Below are 19,681 nucleotides of genomic sequence, written 5' to 3' on the forward strand. Positions count from 1 at the left end.
CATGAAGACGCAAAGAGAGATTCTTGTGGGAAACAAAAAAATGTGTTTATTAATCACATATTCAACATAGATAAGTACATTACATCAGGAGCAAATACATAGTTATAGGGTGAAACCATTCGCTTCCCTTCATAGAAACGACACACCCTTTCAATGTAACGGCAATGCCATCTTTCTACCATGAATGTTAAGAAACTTATGTAACTGTCATAATAACTTCCAACTTGTAACGTCTATTAGCAAGAACCGTTACTCAATGGCAAGCTTAAATCTTCAGCAACAAATAGAGGGAACTTGTGTGCATGAAAAAATAAAAAAACTCTTCAGAAACATGAGGTCTGCTATAATTCATAAATTTTTTGCCTTTATCATTTTAACATACCCAATTGCTTCAATAGCATTTTCATGTCCGTTTACTACAAAATGGAATGTTAGCGTTATTAGCGCTCTCCGTGAAGATCTTGTTGTTCACATAAAATCAGGAGATGATGATCTTGGGAACCATACCATTCCTTATGTAGGAAATTACTCCTGGTCTTTTTGTGAAAAGGTTGGTGGTCATACTCTTTTTTACGCTTACTTCTGGTGGGGTTCAAAATTTCAGAGCATAGATTTGTTTAACAAAGCCATTTCTGACAAATTAATTTTACATGCTGATCCTGAACATTGTTACTGGTTTGTAAAACCTGAAGGGTTTTTTGTAACTAATATTCCAAGTGGAGGTGGGGAGTTCATTAAAGGATGGAACTAAAACAAATATATGCCATCTTTTTCTTATTGTAGCTTAATACAATATATGATAAAAAAATTTATGGATGAAATTAGTATGTTATGTATGTGTTTATTTCTTCTGTCAGCACATCCGCAAATGTTTACAAGGATGCTTTATTAGTTACACTTAAGCAATTTCACAAATACTTTATAACAAATGTTTGAATAGTAAAACAAACTAGAGATGAAAGTGGACCTATTGAACGCGAACCGAACCAGATAATTGAAGGATTTTAAGACCTGAAAACCGGTCGGACCGATAATTGAGAAGAGATTCTGGTTTGGGTCCGGGTATCGGATCGGATAAAATGATTATGGTACCATTTTTGAAACCGGAAATAGGTAATTGGAACCGGTTACGGGTTCAAGCTCGGATGGACCCTCAAACCCAGAAAAAATGAAATTGATTTGCATGTCACTTTTAACCAAACTAAGTCGTTAAATAGTTAAATTCCTTTAAATTTATATATATATATATATATATATATATATATATATATATATATATATATATATATATATATATATGGGAAAACACATTACTAGTTATTTATATGATTTACATGATTATTATCATTCTTAAAAAAACAATCAAAGGACCCGGTTAAATCAATTATATAACAAGGTTTGCAACCGGGTTTTTATGCCAGCGAGACTTGTATCAAAATTTTATTAAAACCCAATTCAGTTATAAAAAGAGCACACTTCCCATCTAAACAATCGGGTTGTATAAGGTTTATAACGGCTCACTTTTGCGTAAGCAACCGGGTCATATTATAATTAGAGAACTAATATATATATATATATATATATATATATATATATATATATATATATATATATATATATATATATATATATATATTATCAAAACCTGGTTATTAATCAAGTGTTAATGCTTGGCTTAAAGCCCGGTTTCTAGATAAATAACTGGGTCCATTTGTACAGTAATTAGTTTTTTATATTATTTTATGAAAATCACAATAGCAATTCTAACACAAACAAAACTATTGTTCATTTGTTAGGTTGCTGGTTTTGAATTTATTAATCAAAATCCCAGCTTGATTTCTAAGCAAATTCCTATACATATTAACATACATCAACACTAAGATCCAATAAAGCATCTAAAAAATGAGATGTTGTCTTATATATATACCCAGTTTAGAGGATTTTGAAATCAACTTCTTTCAAGCATCCCACTAGTACCAATTTGGATGCATTCATTTTTGCTGCTCACTTGAACATCATGACACATATGGTTATATAAAGTTAGATGCCACCATATCACAGAGAGGGTTGTCAACACAATACTACTAACACTTCATATACAATTACCTCCAACAAGAAAGGGATGTCAGTTCTACCATCATGTCATACAAATCTAAGAGTCACAACACACTGACATTTTATTAATAACATCACGTGTCAATTATTCAATTGCAAATATACTTGTTGGTAATCGATTGTAATTACATAAAAGGATAATGCTAATAGGAGTAAACATTACAGAATGATTAGGATTAAAAGAAATATATTGTTGTAATATGGTTTATAAAGTTTGATTTTAGAGTAAAGGCTAGTACAGAAACTCTAGTTGGCATCTCTAGACAAGTTTAAAGCAATTTAGTAGTTCTATTAGGTCTTTAAATTGTCATATGGTTTAGGCTTTTGCACCAAAAATTATATGTTTTGCACTCATTTACCGAGGAATGGATAGGAAACACGAACAACCATCACCCAATAACAAAACCTAAATTATAATTTGCATATATACTAAACCAAAACGGAGAATCGATGACTCAAGTCATCTAAGTGGGTGTTTGGTATAACTTGTTAATATAATATATTAGTTCTTTAGGTTTTCAAAAAGTTAATAAGCTAAGAAACTGTTTGTGTATTTGAAAACCACTTTTTTAAAATTATTATTTGGATAGGAAAAAGTAAATATTTCAAAAACCTAAAAATCCTAGCATTTTAGCTTTATAACTATTTTATTATTCTTTAAAAATGACTTTTCTTACCCAAACACTTTTTAAAATCAGCTTTTTCTAGAAGCCATAAGCTAATAAGCATTTTTCTTAAAAAAATACTTTTGTGCTAAAAAAAACTAACCAAAACATGCCCTAAATAGATTCCAAAACCTTATACGCATAAAGAATGAGTTTTGGTCGAAACTATACCTCAATGGCATTGTTTCAGAATACTACGGTCTTCGATTGGTATGCCTCTATTTAGAATACCAACGATAAGGCTTTGAACTCACGATGTTTCATATTATAAGGGTTTTTGTGTTCTCTAACTTCCTAAGCTTTTACGGGAGTGATCGCAAAAGGTAGCTCCGAAATACTAAAATAGTATATGGGGTAAAGTGGTGGGATATCGAAATATCGAAAATTGATAAATGGGATACCAAATTTTAATGGCGAGATGTCAAAAATTAAGACAATGTCTTCTTTTTCCATCCCACACATATATTAATATTTATCCATTTTTTATACATGGTAATATATCAATGTCTGATTTTCTTTTAAACAATGTTATTCAACTTTCTTTTTAGTTTTAATGCTATCCGGTAAAAAACTGTGGGCTTCGTCCCGCGTCGCTTTTTTTGTGGGTTTTCTTGATATAGATAGGATTCTAACTTTACCTTTTTTCCATTAACGAATTGTGCTTTCAATGGTTTATAAAACTGAGATATAATAATAGGCTCTTATAACCTTTTTTTTTTTTTTTTTTTTTTTTTTCAAAAACTAAAATTTAAAGTCAAAATAGTGTAATATAATAGGGTAATATGTTAGTTATTGAATGTGGGCTTAGGTAACATCCAAGTTTTGGTAAGTTACCCTATTGGTACTTAATGCAAAATCCTTTCAATTTGGACCCTTGGTTAGTACGCAGCGAGTACTCATTAGGTACGCTTAGCGTACTGGCCATAATCTGGTTGCATGACTTAACCATGTAGGCAGGGCATACGTGGAATATGCATGGCGTAGGTGAGTCTAAGACAAACCCTAATTTTTAGTGTTTGCATCCTATCTAAACCTCATTATAGCCTAATTTGTTCATGCTTAGCTAGCCTGCACCTCTCCTTATGCTAGAAAAAAACCCTAGAGTGATTGGGTGAGTTTTGAGTTTGACAAAGAGATTTTGGTGTCTTAATGTGAAAAAGAAGAAGAAGAAATCCTTGAAGATGTTGATTGAGCTTGTGGATCCAATATCACTTCCAGATTTGCAAGCTTTTTGTGATAGAAAGATTACACCTTTGAGCTCTTCTATGTTAGATCTCGTTCATGTAACACTTGTGCATCATTTTGAGCCCTTTGTATTAAAAGAGAGATTTTGATCTACCCAGAGGAATTGGATGTCAGATCATAGCTCCATTCAGTCCACTAGTTCATAAAATGACAACTACGTGGAGCACTTGGACCCAAAATGTATTGGCCACACAATTGGTAGTTTGGATGAGCTGAGTTTTTCGATCAATGCATTCTATATGCCATGGATCGAATCAAGGATTTGGATTTCACTCGACTTTTCGTTAATCTACTAATTGAGTGCATCAGTGGCAACAAGCTTCAAACATATGTGCCATATCCTCGTTAACTTGGTTTATTTATGGCTTACGCTGGTATGTGATACAATGTTAATCAAGGAGCATTCATACCTTTCCCTGACCTCTCCATAAAATTATCAACGTTGATCTTGTTGATGGAGATGCTTAATTATCTCCAAGGATGATTTTGTGGATAGAGTACGCTCACAATGATGTCGATTAATAGGAAGTTCGTTTGTTAGATACTAAAAACTAAGTTGATGAAAATGAGAAGGATGATGATCAAATGGAAGAAGATAAAGATTTAGAAAATGAAGAGGAATCCATCTCTTCAACTGACGTTGGCACCGATACTATCATGGTTGATGCTTCAGCTCAAGTTGCAGCTCAAGTTGCTAAACTAAAGCATGAACAAACTCAACCTTAAGTTAATACTACAATTTCACAGTCATCTCCAATTCAAACTTATATAGAAGTCCAATTATCTCCTCCACGACAAGTTGTTACTCTAATTTCTCAAATCATCTCTCCTCAAACTGTTACTATCTTTCAGGGGGAGTAAAGTCCTTTCAACTTCCAAAAAACAATGCTATCTTAGCTTAAACTATTAATAAACTTGGAGTAAGCGTCGAGGAAGCGTCTTTGCAAATTTGAAGCTGATGTGGTTGATATTAAACGTCATACACATTGTGGATAACTCTAAAAAAGTCGGTGATACTCTTCACTAGTTGTTGATGCAAAAAAGTGGGTAAAATGTTGAATCTTGCTTTAACACTTGTCTATATTGTTCCGTAACTTTTTTAAGATACCTTTAAAGAGGGAGATCCATGTTGCTTCTACTTCTACGGGGAGGGATTCCTCGTCTTATGCAGAGATTTAGCTGGAAGTAAGTTTTTTAGACCTAAGTTTTGAAATCATCAGATAGGGGAAGATCGTAAGGTCAAGTCTTCTTATCTGATGATCAAGAACAAACATATGATGTCCATCATCATCGGCACTAGCGACAACATTAGTGCAAGGTCTAGAACTCCAACATCAATGTGTGATCTTTTCTGCAATTGTATTTATGTTGTATGTAATTCCCGTATTATATTATATTTTACATAACTGATCTGATATCATGGAGGTAAAGATCAATTTACATATTTAGATTAGCATAAATCCTATAATTTAAGTGATTCTCTATGTTAGATTAGTATATAATCATTATATTAGTGTAAAACCCTAACATATCTTGGTGATCGTCTTTGTGAATGGATTTGTGCATCTCTTCTCTTAGTGCGAACATTTTCATAGTGAAAAACCATTTTGTGGTAATCCTTTGTTCTTCACTATAACTTACTTCTATATGATCTACGAACCTTCAGATTTACAAAACTTGTTTACATGGATATTGATACATAAAATAAAGTGTTTTTCACAAAAAACGCAACAGATGCATTTATAAAATACATATAAAATAAATAGTTTATCACAGACCATTTAAAAACAAACCAATCAACGATACAATTATAAAGGTTAGAATTATATTAAAACAATCATACGGTGTTTTTAAATGATAACCTTTTGAAACTTTGATCCCATTTAGATTTAGGGAGTTGAAGTAGACGACAAGAACAAGGAGTTTGTTCTTCTCTACAAGTATACACCACCAAGAATAAGGAATAATGGAATGCAAGTTCCTTTCTTGTATTACTAATTTCGTTAGCCTTGAAGTGCTTAATTCAACTAAGAACTAAAGGAGAAACACTTATGTACACCAAATGTTTACAACTAGATTAAAATAGCAAGATAAGAGAGAGAGAGAGAGAGAGAGGAGAGTGATCTTGGATTTCTTTGTTTTATGTGGGCAAGAGTAGTAACAATAATGAAAGTGTAAAACATCCTTATATACTCACATGTTATACTTAATGCACATACCTTCATTTAATGAAAAATTGTGGTTTCTTACAATTAAGGTGTATGTAATAGGGAGATTGGCAAACAACCTTCCATTCCTCTCAAATCTATGGTTACATGGGTCAATAGAAGAGGAAAAATTGTGTTGACTATTTAATTAAATTACTAGCAACGTGTATATGTCTAATGGTATCCAAAGTTCCCAAAGACTTATACATGCTTATTATATCATACTATATGATATAATAAATAGTTCTGACATTCTAACATAATATTGTCACCAAATAATAATTTTCTATAATTAAATACAAGAGTTGATTATATTTAGTATTGCTACTATTAATAAATAAATATTAAATATGTGCCAACTTGATTAACTTGTGACCCTATATGATCATATATTATTATAAATGTCACTCAATAATGATTCTTTAGAACACTAATCCAACAATTTCCCACCTGGACAAGATTCACTATGGATTTGCATAAATCGTAATTGACGTCTAGAAACAGACTACTGCTCGTAGGAACACAAAAAGAGATGTCATCTATCAACATCCAATTCCAAGAGCTCAAAGCTACAGTTCATGCATAAGGTAAGTATATCAATATGTTCTTTTTTTCAGACGTCATGTTGGAGACAAGACAAGGAACATAATCATTCCCATTTGTTATCAAACTTTAAGTAAGGCACCATAGATGTCTAACTCTCTAAACATAAGAAGAATAAATTACACCTGAACTACATACACACTATTATATAGTTCATGCTATACCCAACGTGGGCCTTCGTAACTACATGGTCACAAATAATTTATAACAAATGTTTGAATAGTAAAACAAACAAGAGATGAAAGTGGACCTATTGAACCGGAACCGGACCCCGAAGGATTTTAAGACCCGAAAACCGGCCGGACCGATAATCGGGAACATGTTATGGTTTGGTTCCGGGTATCGGATCGGATAAAATGAGTATGGTACCATTTTAGAAACCAGAAATAGGTAATTGGAACTGGTTTCGGGTTCAGGCTCGGATGGACCCTGAAACTAGAAAAAATGAAATTGATTTGCAAGTGACTTTTAGCCTAACTAAGGCATTAAATAGTTCAATTCCTTTAAATATATATATATATATATATATATATATATATATATATATATATATATATGGGAAAACACATTATTAGCTATTTATACAATGTACATAATTATTATCATACTTAAAAAATCAATCAAAGGACCAGGTTAAATCAATTATATAACCAGGTTTGCAACCGGGTTTTTATGCCAGCAAGACTTATATGAAAATTTTCTTATTACCCAGTTCGGTTATAAAAACAGCACAATTCCCACCTAAACAATCGGGTTGTATAACGTTTATAATGGCTCGATTTTGCATAAGCAATCGGGTCATATAATAACTAGAGAACTGAATTCTTTTTGATCAAAACCTGGTTCTTATGCAAGCGTTAATGCATGGCTTAAAGCCAGGTTTCTAGATAAATAATTTGGATCCATTTGTACAATAATCAGTTTTTTATATTATTTTATGAAAATAACAATAGCAATTCCAACACAAATAGATCTATTCCTCATTTGTTAGATTGCTAGTTTTGCATTTATGAATAAAAAGTCCCAGCTTGATTTCAAAACAAATTCCTATACATATTAACATACATCAACACTAGGATCCAATAAAGCACCTAAAAAATGAGACATTGTCTTATATATATACCTAGTTGAGAGGATTTTGAAATCAACTTCTTTCAAGCTTTCCACTTGTACTAATTTGGATGCATTCATTTTTGCTACTCACTTAAACATCATGACACATATAGTTATATAAAGTTAGATGCCACAATATCACAGAGAGGGTTATCAACACAATACTAATAACGCTTCATATAGAATTACCTCCAACAAGAAAGGGATGTCAGTTCTACCATCATGTCATACAAATCTAAGAATCACAACACATTGTCATTTTATTAATAACATCATGTGTTAATTATTCAAATACAAATATACTTGTTGGTAATCGACTGTAATTTCATAAAAGGATAAAGCTAATAGGAGTAAACATTACATAATGATTAGGATTTGAAAAAATATATTGTTGTCATTTGACTTATAAATTTTGATTTTAGAGTAAAGGCTTGTAGAGAAACTCTGGTTGGCATATCTAGAGAGTTTAAAGCAAGTTAGTAGTTCTATTAGGTCTTCAAATTGTCATATGATTTAGGCTTTTGCACCAAAAATTATCTGTTTTGCCCTTCTTTATAGATGAATGTATAGGAAACACCAACAACCATCACCCAATAATGAAATCTAAACTAGAATGTGCATATATATTAAACGAAAATAGAGAATCGATGATTCAAGTAATCTAAGTGGGTGTTTGGTATAACATTTTAAAATAGCTTATTAGTTTTTTAGGTTTTCAAAAAGCGAATAATCTAAAATAAGTGTTTGTGTATTTGAACAACACTTTTTAAAACAACTTTTTGGATAGGAAGAAGTAAAGCTGAAAAATCCTAGCTTTTTAGCTTTATAACTATTTTATTCTTTAAAAACAGCTTTTCTTATCTAAACACTTTTTTAAATCAGATTTTGCTAAAAGCCATAAGCTAATAAGCACTTTTCTTAAAATGCACTTTTGTCCTAAAAAAGCTAACCCAAACATGCCCTATATAGATTCCAAAACCTTATACGCATAAAGAATGAGTTTCGGTCGAAATTATACCTTAATGGCATTGTTTCAGAATACTACGGTCTTCGATTGGTATGGCTCTAGTTAGAATACCAATGATAAAGCTTTGAATTCACAATGTTTCAGATTATTAGGGTTTTGGTGGTCTCTAACTTCCTAAGCTTTTACTGGGTGTGATCGCAAAAGGTAGTTCCGAAATACTTAAATAGTATATGGGGTCAAGTGGCGGGATATCGAAATATCGAAAATTGATAGACAGGATACCAAATTTTAATGGCGGGATGTCAAAAATCAAGACGATGTATTCTTTTTCCGTCCCACACATATATTAATATTTATCCATTTTGTATACACAGTAATTTATCAATGTCTGGTTTTCTTTTAAACAGATCAGTAAATCGAAGACAAAACGAAAACAAAAGTTAGAAACAATACATGTTCTTCATCACTTTATCACTTCATCTTATTTGAACTCAAAATAGTAAACCTCAATAATTAAGACAATAATACATATTATACGTTTCATACATCGAAAACAGCAACTCAACGTAACAATTACCTAATAAGAGATTCTAAATACATAAAAACATCACTAAATTGGAGACAAAAGGAAAACGAAACCTAGAAACAATACGTGTTCTTCCTACTATGGTACCTAGATTATGGTGGTGGCTAGCAAGTGTAGTCCTCCAATGGTGACCCATGGTCAACAGAAAAAACCCAAATAAGAAAAAACTTGTGAAATCAAAAACCTTACCCTTTGTTGGGGTAAAGGAGACTGGGCAGAAGGAGATCGTCATTGTTGATGTTCTTTCGGTGACACAACCTTACTTCTTCCGGTGACAGCCTTATTGAGAAGCAAAGAAAAGGCCAAAAATCATTTACCCTGTAACACTGTAAATTTCAAAACAAATTTTTCAAATTTTCATAAAACATAATTCATTTAATATTCATAAAACAACCATATTTTAATTATCCAATATAAGTAAATACAAAATCCCAAGATCACATTTCATAAAAATCCCGTGCGTGTGTACAGATCAAGTCGGTGCCTTCCCACGATCATCACTAGTACCTGAAACAAACAACACTAACACTGTAATCACAATGCTTAATGAGTTCCCCAAAATACCACACAAAACACATATTAGCCACTCGAGGCTATAACTCTGTGGGTCCGTGCACCAAGACTCTGTGAACCCTCAGGTTCTAACTCTGTGAACCTTCCGGTTCTAACTCTGTAAACATGCACATCATAAATCACATAGAAGTAATGCAGCACAATAGATAACATACATAGCATTCAAATACTCTGTCACATAACTCTGGTGACCTACTCAAGGTAAAGTACTGTGAGAAGACTCACCTCGTATATCTCGATAACTCGCGAATCCTGGAAATCACTCGTGCTCGATCCCCCGAGCTATAATCCTCCTATAACATCATATATTCTAATTAATACTTTTGCCACTAAGGTTGACTACCCCTATCAAGTCAACACTGGTCAACTCTGGTTAACGGTCAATGATCAACTTTGACCGGACTCGGCGAGTGCACTAGAGCGACTCGGCGAGTCTAAACATTTTCACCAACTCTCTAGGATTCTGTTTTGACATGTTGAGTACTCCCCTGACTCGACGAGTTCCACCTGGCATGAATCGCGGGGCCACCACGACTCAACTCGTAGAGTCTCAAGACCAACTCGGTGAGTTCCAGCTCGACTCGGTCCACCTGTCAACCCTCTCTAAATCTCCATGACTCACTGAGTCATCCATAACTTGGCAGTACCACTCACTGAGCGGTTAAGGAAAATCTTCATGCTACTCACCTAGTCTGTTCTTCAGACTCGGCGAGTCTATGCCATGCATCAACTCAATCTCGCTTCTGAGGTCAGATCCGCTCCATCCACTCATAGATCTGTCCCTCCTAAGCTCATTCATCATGTAAAGTCACAGTCTTGGCTACCATGCAACACCTACAAGGCTCTTTTTGGAGAAATGACCTCTAAGATGGAAACCCTAGTCTCCAACCCAAAAAGGAAGGACATAAATCATAACATTAGGGACTTTCTGGACCTACTAAGGTCCAGATCTAGGTACCATATCCCCATGGGACCTCTCACACTTCAATTACAAAGAAAACAAGGCAAGAAGCAACCCTAGATTTGACCATATCAAAAAAAATCCGGAAATAAGCTCTGAATGATACCTCAAGAAGCTTCCCCTAGCAAAATGGAAGTAGATCCAAGCTCCCCAACTCTTCTAACTTGACTTTACGCTTCCTTTCTTGCAAATACACACATATTTGGTGAACAATGGCCTCTTATCTCACTCACAGGAACCCTTAGTTGCTTTGGTGCTCTCAAGGTCAAGGTAGCCGCAATGAAGGGCCATAAGGTCCTTTAAATAGGGCTTACGACCGGGAAATTAGGGTTTCATTAAACAGCGCGGACTCGCCGAGTCCATTCCTTGGACTCGCCGAGTCCAGGCGCAAACCCACGTACAGAACCGCGACCCTACTCGGCAAGGTTGAGCTCCAACTCACCGAGTCCCCTCACAAAACACCAAAAATATATGAATAAAAGATACCAGGAAATCCAGGCTATTACAATTCTCCCCCACTAGAACTAGACTTCACCCTCGAAGTCTCGTTCTACAAATAGCTCCGGATGCTGCTCACGCATCTCACACTCCGACTCCCAGGTCATGTCTGATCCCTTCCGATGCTGCCACTAAACCAACACCAGGGGTACCTCCTTGTTCCTCAAAACCTTGATCTTCCGATCTCTGATGGCCACTGGTCTTTCGACATAATTCAGGGTCGCATCTACCTGAATATCTTCTAATGGAACCACTCCCGATTCGTCGGCTATACACTTCCTCAGCTACGATACATGAAAACTGTTATGAATCTGCCCCAACTCTGTTGGAAAATCCAAACGATAGGCTACCTGGCCTACCCTCGCGATCATACAGAAAGGACCAATATATCGGGGCCCCAACTTGCCCCTCTTCCTGAATCGAATCACTCCTTTCCAAGGAGAGACCTTCAGGAGTACAAGGTCGCCGACCTGAAACTCAAGCTCGAACCGGCGTCTGTCTGCATAACTCTTCTGTCAGCTTTGAGCGGTCAACAACCTCTGTCTGACCTGCTGGATCTGCTCTGTTGTCTGAAGCACTATCTCTGTACTGCCCATCACCGTCTGTCCAACCTCTCCCCAACAAATGGGGGTCCGTAACCTCCTCCCATAAAACAGCTCAAAGGGTGGCATACCAATGCTCGAATGATGGTTGTTGTTGTAGGAAAACTCTGCCAAGGGTAAATATGCATCCCAGGTACCCCCGCAATCCAACACACATGCCCGGAGCATGTCCTCGAGCGTCTGAATTGTCCGCTCACTCTAACCGTCTGTTTGGGGATGATATGCGGTACTAAAATGCAGTCTAGTACTCAACTCCTCATGAAACTTCTTCCAGAACCTGGAAGTGAAACACACATCACGGTCTGAAACAATCGAGATCAGCACCCCATGCCGAGATACCACTTCCCTCACATACACCTCCGCCAATTTCTCCGCTGAAGAACTCTCACTGATGTCAAGGAAGTGAGCGCTTTTTGTCAACCTGTCCACAATCACCCAAATTGCATCAACTCCCCTGACAGTCCTTGGCAATTTGGTGATGAAATCCATAGTGATCTGTTCCCACTTCCATTTGGGAACCTCTAATGGCTATAACTTACCATGCGACCTCTAGTGCTCGACTTTAACCCTACGGCAGGTCAAGCACCTCTCAACAAACCACGCAACATCCCTCTTCATACAGGGCCACCAATACTCCTTTCTCAGATCCAAATACATCTTAGTGGCCCCCGGATGGATCGAAAATTTCGACCGATGAGCCTCTTGCATCAAAATGGTACGCGTTCCTCCCACAAACGGCACCCAGATACGCCCCTGAAATGTCATAAGCCCCCGACCATCGGTAACAAACTCTGAAACCAAACCAACAATCCGTTCCCTCTTCTGCATCTCAGGTTGCACAGCCTCAGCCTGTGCCCCACGAATGGAATCCAACACTAGAGCTATCACGGTCAATCTCAAACATACCTCCCGCAGCGGGATGCTCTCCGCCCTGCGGCTCAATGCATCGGCTACCACATTAGCCTTTCCTGGGTGGTACAGGATCTCACAATCATAATCCTTGACCACATCCAACCACCTTCTCTGATGCATATTTAGGTTGGGCTGATCCATCAAATACTTCAAGCTCTAATGGTCCGTGTAAATCGTACACCGAACCCCATACAGTTAGTGACGCCAAATCTTGAGGGCGAACACCACTGCCCCCAACTCTAGATCATGGGTGGGATATCTCGTCTCATGAGGCTTCAGCTGCCTCAATGCATACGCTATCACATGCCCCCTCTGCATCAGCACCGCTCCCAACTCCAGAATCTATGCATCACAGTATACCACAAAGTCCTCCATCCCTTCCGGGAGAGCTAAGACCGGGGCTTCGCACAACCTTTGGCGAAGTGTCTCAAAGGAGGCCTGCTGCTCGGGGCCCCATGAAAAAGCAACACCCTTCCGGGTCAATCTGGTGAGTGGCACTGCGATCTAGGAGAAATCCTTAATAAACCTCCGATAATACCCTGCCAACCCTAGGAAACTCCTGATTTCGGAGGGTGATCTCGGTACTTCCCAACTCATTACCGCCTCAACCTTGGCCGGATCGACCAATATCCCTTGCTGGTTAACTAGATCTCCTAAGAACTGGACCTCCCGTAACCAGAAATCACACTTGGAGAATTTGGCATAAAGCCTCTCCGACCTCAGAACTCTGAGAACCTCTCTCAAATGCTCCTCATGCTGCTCCCTAGATCTCGAATATAGGAAAAATGTCATCAATAAATACGATCACCGACCGATCCAACATCGGCTTGCATACCCGGTTCATGAGATCCATGAACACTGCCGGAACATTGGTAAGCCTGAAAGGCATCACCACAAACTCATAATGCCCATAACGCGTCCTAAACGCTGTCTTCTGGACGTCCTCATCTTGTACCCTCACCTGATGGTATCCAGACCTCAAATCGATCTTGGAGAACCAAGATGCTCCCTGCAACTGGTTGAACAAGTCGTCGATCCTTGGCAACGGGTAATAGTTCTTGAACGTCAGCTTGTTCCACTCCCAGTAATCAATACACATCCGGTGTGAACCATCCTTCTTCTTTACAAACAGAATGGGCGTGCCCCACTGTGAGCTACTTGGCCGAATAAACCCTTTCCCCAGCAGTTCCTGAAGCTGCGAGGATAGCTCTTGCATCTCTGGAGGTGCAAGACGATAAGGCACCTTAGCGATAGGCGCGGCCCCCGGGACCAAATCAATACCGAACTCTACTTGCCTCACGGGAGGCACCCCCGACAACTCCTGTGGAAAGACATCTGGGAACTCACACACTATAGGAACCTCCTCCATCGACCTCGGCCTCCTGGAATCAACCCGCATATCTGACACGTACGCCACAAAACCCTTACAGCCCTACTGTAAACAATGTCTCATCCTAGCGGCCGAACAAAATGCTGACCCAGAACGGGTACCCTCGCCGTATACTGTAAGAACTCCCACACTAGGGTCTCGTATGGTCACTAGCTGTCACTCGCAGTCGATAACCGCACCGAACTTGCTCAACCAGTCCATGCCCAAGATGACACAAACATCCCCCATGGCAATAAGAGCCAAATCGATCGGGAACTCAACACTGAAAATCTCGAGTATGCACCCACGGATCACCTCCGTGGCATATATCGCCTTCTCGTCAGCTATGGAAAGTCTCAGAGGCCGACTCAGTGCCTCGCGACTAACGCTGAAGTGCTGACTAAAAGCCAAAGATACAAAGGACCGACTCGCACCCGAGTCAAATAATACTAAGGCAGGTACAGAATTCACAAGAAAAGTACCTACGCATAACATGATATAAGCATAATATTTCAACATTATAATAAATACACGAAAGAATACATACCAGCCACGACATCGGGCGCTGCGCGGACCTCCTCCGCGGTCAACTGAAATGCTCTCCCATGTGCCCTCGGTGCCTCGACCTTCATTGGCCCACTCCCAGTAGCTCTGATGGCGGCAGGGGCAGATCCCTGAGGTGCTCCCTCAGCTGATCCCCGCAACTGCGGACACTCCGCCTTCCGGTGTCCGGTCTGGTTGCAGTGAAAACATACTACAAACCCCTTGGGGCAGTCCTTGGCCATATGCCCCTCCTTGCCACATTTGTAGCAAGATCCCGCTCTACACACTCCATCATGACCCTTTCCGCACTTTCCACAAGTGCTGCCCTTCTGGCTCCCTGATTTGGGATCAGCGGGCTTGGCCCGCTTGGCTGCCGGCTGGAATTGTGCCGATCGCCGATCCCTCCCATGAGACTCAGCCTCCTCCCTAGCCTGGGTCTCTAGCTCGATCTCCCTCTTCCGGGAATTTGCCTGAAGCTCAGCAAATCTCCGGTATGAGGAGTTTGACACGAACTCCCGAATGTCCCGTCTCAAAATACTCAAATTTCGACTCATACGTGCCTGCTCAGTGGACACGTGCTCAGGGCAGAACATCGCCCTCTCGTGAAACATCCTGCTGATCACCGTAACAGACTCCGTGCCCTGCTTGAGGGTCAGAAACTCCTGGGCCAAACGCTCCCTCTCCACCTGGGGAACGTACTCATCTCAGAACATGGCAGTGAACCTCTCCCAGGTCACTACCGCAAGCTCAGCAGGCGAAAAGTGTGCTCTGACAAACTTCCACCAGTCCTTCGCTCCGAAGCGAAGCTGGTTCAGCGTGAACCATACTCTCAAATGCTCAGGAGATGAGCAAGTGAAGAAACACCCCTCTATGTCAGAAATCCATCTCATAGCCGCCATCGGGTCCCGGGTCCCATCAAACTCCGGTGGTTTCGTGTTGCTGAACTCCCGGAACAGCAACGCATCACCACCCTGCGGCCTAGCAGCAGCAATAGCCGCAGTGGCCGCCGCAACCACAGCCTCAGAAAGAGCGGCATAATGCTCGTCGAAGGTCTCAATCAGCGTAGTCTTAATAGACCTGAACATCTCCAGTATCTTTGCCCTGATGACCGCAGCCACCTCCTCATGAATGATCTGTCGGATCTCCTCATCACTAGCCCCGACACCCTCCGGCATATGACGTGTCCTCACCATGATCAACCTCTTAAATACAACATATGATAAATTAGAATCCGCTCGAGCATACACACACTCGACAACCCATCCCTCCTTGAGTCTTGGTATTCTGAAGATTCTTGTTTGGACCGTGCACCGCCCCGGTGCTTTCAGTAGTACGGGCCCAATACTACTGTCCACACCGTCTCAGTACACACCCCAAATCCTCCTCTTCAAATCCCAAATTCCAAGTACTCTATCACACTCTAACAGATCTCTCATAAGGTCCTCGTTGCTACCTATTCGCTCTCAAGCATCTCATAGCAGCTCAAATCTCCCTAGGCTAAGGCATCACAAATCAGGGCACTCTAGTCCTAATAAGAGTACCTAGCCTACTCTAGCAAGAGAATACATCATAAACATATAACATAAGGGTATTCTGGGAAATCACCGTTCGGGCGCTGACTGATCGTACACACGTTTCTTCCTTGAATTTCGATAAAAATCTTTTACTCTTAGAAAAGTTCAATTTTTTTTTGATCCAAATCCTCAGTTTGAGTGCAAATACTCCCGAAGGTGTACCCGAATCCCTCAAACCAAGGCTCTGATACCAAATTGTAACACCGTAAATTTCAAAACAAAATTTTCAAATTTTCATAAAACATAATTCATTTAATATTCATAAAACAACCATATTTTAATTATCCAATTCAAGTAAATACAAAATCGCAAGATCATATTTCATAAAAATCCTGTGCGTGTGTACAGATCAAGTCGGCGCCCTCCCACGGTCATCACTAGTACCTGAAACAAACAACACTAACACTGTAAGCAAAAAGCTTAGTGAGTTCCCCAAAATACCACACAAAACACATATTAGCCACTCGAGGCTATAACTCTTTTGGTCCGTGCACCCAGACTCTCTGAACCCTCTGGTTCTAACTCTGTGAACCTTCCGGTTCTAGCTCGGTAAACATGCACAGCATAAATCACATAGAAGTAATGCAACACAATACATAACAAACATAGCATACAAATACTCTGTCACATAACTCTGGTGACCTACTCAAGGTAAAGTATAGTGAGAAGACTCACCTCGTATATCTTGATAACTCGCGAATCCTGGAAATCACTCGTGCTCGATCCCCCATGCTATAATCCTCCTATAACATCATATATCTCTAATTAATACTTTTACCACTAAGGTTGAGTACCCCTATCAAGTCAACACTGGTCAATGGTCAACGGTCAACTTTGACCAGACTCGGCGAGTGCACTAGAGCGACTCGGCGAGTCTAAAGGTTTTCACCAACTCTCTAGGATTCTCTTTTGACACGTCGAGTACTCCCCTGACTCGATGAGTTCCACCTGGCATGAATCGCGGGGCCACTACGACTCAACTCGCCGAGTCTCAAGAACAACTCGGCGAGTTCCAGCTCGACTCGGTCCACCTGTCAACCGTCTCTAACTTTCCATGACTCATTGAGTCAACCATAACTCGGCAGGACCACTCAATGAGTGGTTAAGGACAATCTTCATGCTACTCGCCGAGTCTGTTCTTCAGACTCGGCGAGTCCATCCCATGCATCAACTCAATCTCACTTCTGAGGTCAGATCCGCTCCATTCACTCATAGATCTAGCCCTCCTAATCTCATTCTTCACGTAAAGTCATAGTCTTGGCTACCATGCCACACCTACAAGGCTCTTTTTGGAGAAATGACCTCTAAGATGGCAACCCTAGTCTCTAACCCAAAAAGGAAGGACATAAAGCATAGCATTAGGGACTTTCTGGACCTGCTAAGGTCCAAATCTAGGTACCATATCCCCATGGGACCTCTCACACTTCAATTACAAAGCAAACAAGGCAAGAAGAAACCCTAGATTTGACGATATCAACAAAAATACGGAAATAAGCTCTGAATGATACATCAAGAAGTTTCCCCTGGCGAAATGGAAGTAGATCCAAGCTCCCTAACTCTTCTAGCTTGACTTTCCCCTTCCTTTCTTGCAAATACACACAAAATTGGTGAAGAATGGCCTCTTATCTCACTCACAGGAACCCTTAGCTGCTTTGGTGCTCTCAAGGTCAAGGTAGCCGCAATGAAGGGCCATAAGGTCCTTTAAATAGGGTTGAGGACCGAGAAATTAGGGTTTCATTAAACAGCGTGGACTCGCCGAGTCCATTCCTTGGACTCGCCGAGTCCAGGCGCGAACCCGCGTCCAGAACCGCGATCCTACTCGGCGAGTTTGAGCTCCAACTCGCCGAGTCCCCTCACAAAACACCAAAAATATATGAATAAAAGATACCTGGAAATCCGGGCTGTTACAATACCAAATCTTAAAAACCAACCAGAAAAAGACTGAAATAAAAAAATGAGCAGTAGTCTAGAACTAAAGTTGTGTGGTCGTCGGCATCGATCGCCGTTGAGTGATTGAGAGAGAAAGATTGTTGTGTGCGGTGTTGTAGATGAACTTGAATGATCCTCCTTTTAAGGTTAAAACCAATGCCAAAGACATTTCATTAATATAGGGTTAAAGAAAACCACGTCGTATTATATTTCTCGCAAACAAAAAAAATGATTAATTTTTTTTGTCGACGACTAATCGGGATAGAGTGCACGGGAATTGCCATGTTCTATGTCGACGACTTGTCATCAGGATTGTTTCCCAAAAAACAACATCGTTTCTATTTTTCTAGACCAACGAATATAAATAAATGGAAACTATAATTTATGGAAAATATTCATTGGCATAGGTTTTGTAAAACCATGTAAATACTTCACATTCCAGCGTCAGCAAGTCCTCGGCATAGATACCAATATTTGACAACCAAAGTTGGTGAACTCTGACAACTTATCGTCGGCATAACTGTATTTGTAGCGACGAGTTATGTCCTCGACACATGGGACAATTCTTGTAGTGTATAATTGGAATTTATTGTAGGAAAGATAAAAAAAAGTTCTTTTATGTAGCTTTTACATTCTGATGGAGCTGCATTATTTAAAAATTCATGTAAATACATGAAAAGCATACCAAAATACATAAAAGTATCTAAAAATACTTAAAAGTTCATATAAATACGTGAAAAGCGTACCAAAATACATAAAAGTGATGGGTTTTAGCCATAAGAACTTTCCTATGTGCGAATGCAAAACCCTAATGCTCGGATCTAGGCTTTCTAATTAAACATGCTTTGAATCCAAGACTTCTAATGGCTAATTAGGTTAAATAACAACATTGAAATGGATCTAGAATCATACCTTGGAATTCCTTGTTGATCTTGTTGTCTTGGAGCTTTTAGAGTCACAAATGTCACTCCTCTAATGGCTTACAAACACCAATAGCAAGCAAGATGATTTAGGAGAGAGGAGAGGGGAGGAATTCGGCCAGAGTATCTCTACTTTAGATGGTGTGTCGAATTCCCTCACCCCTAGGGTCTATTTATACTTGTAGACTCCTTAAGGGTTACAACCTAAACCCTAATTGGATAATCTTCTCTTAAGGCTATCCAAATCCATTCCATAGATAACCCTATGGACGATTTTTGGCTTATCCAAGCCCTAGAAA

General features: G+C 39.2%; 1 protein-coding gene across 1 annotated transcript; it reads left to right on the plus strand.

The window, feature by feature from the left end:
- The first annotated feature begins 256 nt into the window (after positions 1 to 256).
- LOC145045889 (S-protein homolog 5-like) lies at positions 257 to 751 on the plus strand. The gene has a single exon (XM_078994179.1). The coding sequence runs from the start codon at positions 257 to 259 to the stop codon at positions 749 to 751; it is 495 nt and encodes a 164-aa protein (XP_078850305.1).
- Positions 752 to 19,681: the final 18,930 nt, after the last annotated feature.

Source organism: Lactuca saligna, chromosome 5 (genome assembly GCF_052625555.1).
Source record: "Lactuca saligna cultivar CGN05327 chromosome 5, ASM5262555v1, whole genome shotgun sequence".
In the NCBI taxonomy this organism is placed as follows: Eukaryota; Viridiplantae; Streptophyta; class Magnoliopsida; order Asterales; family Asteraceae; genus Lactuca; species Lactuca saligna.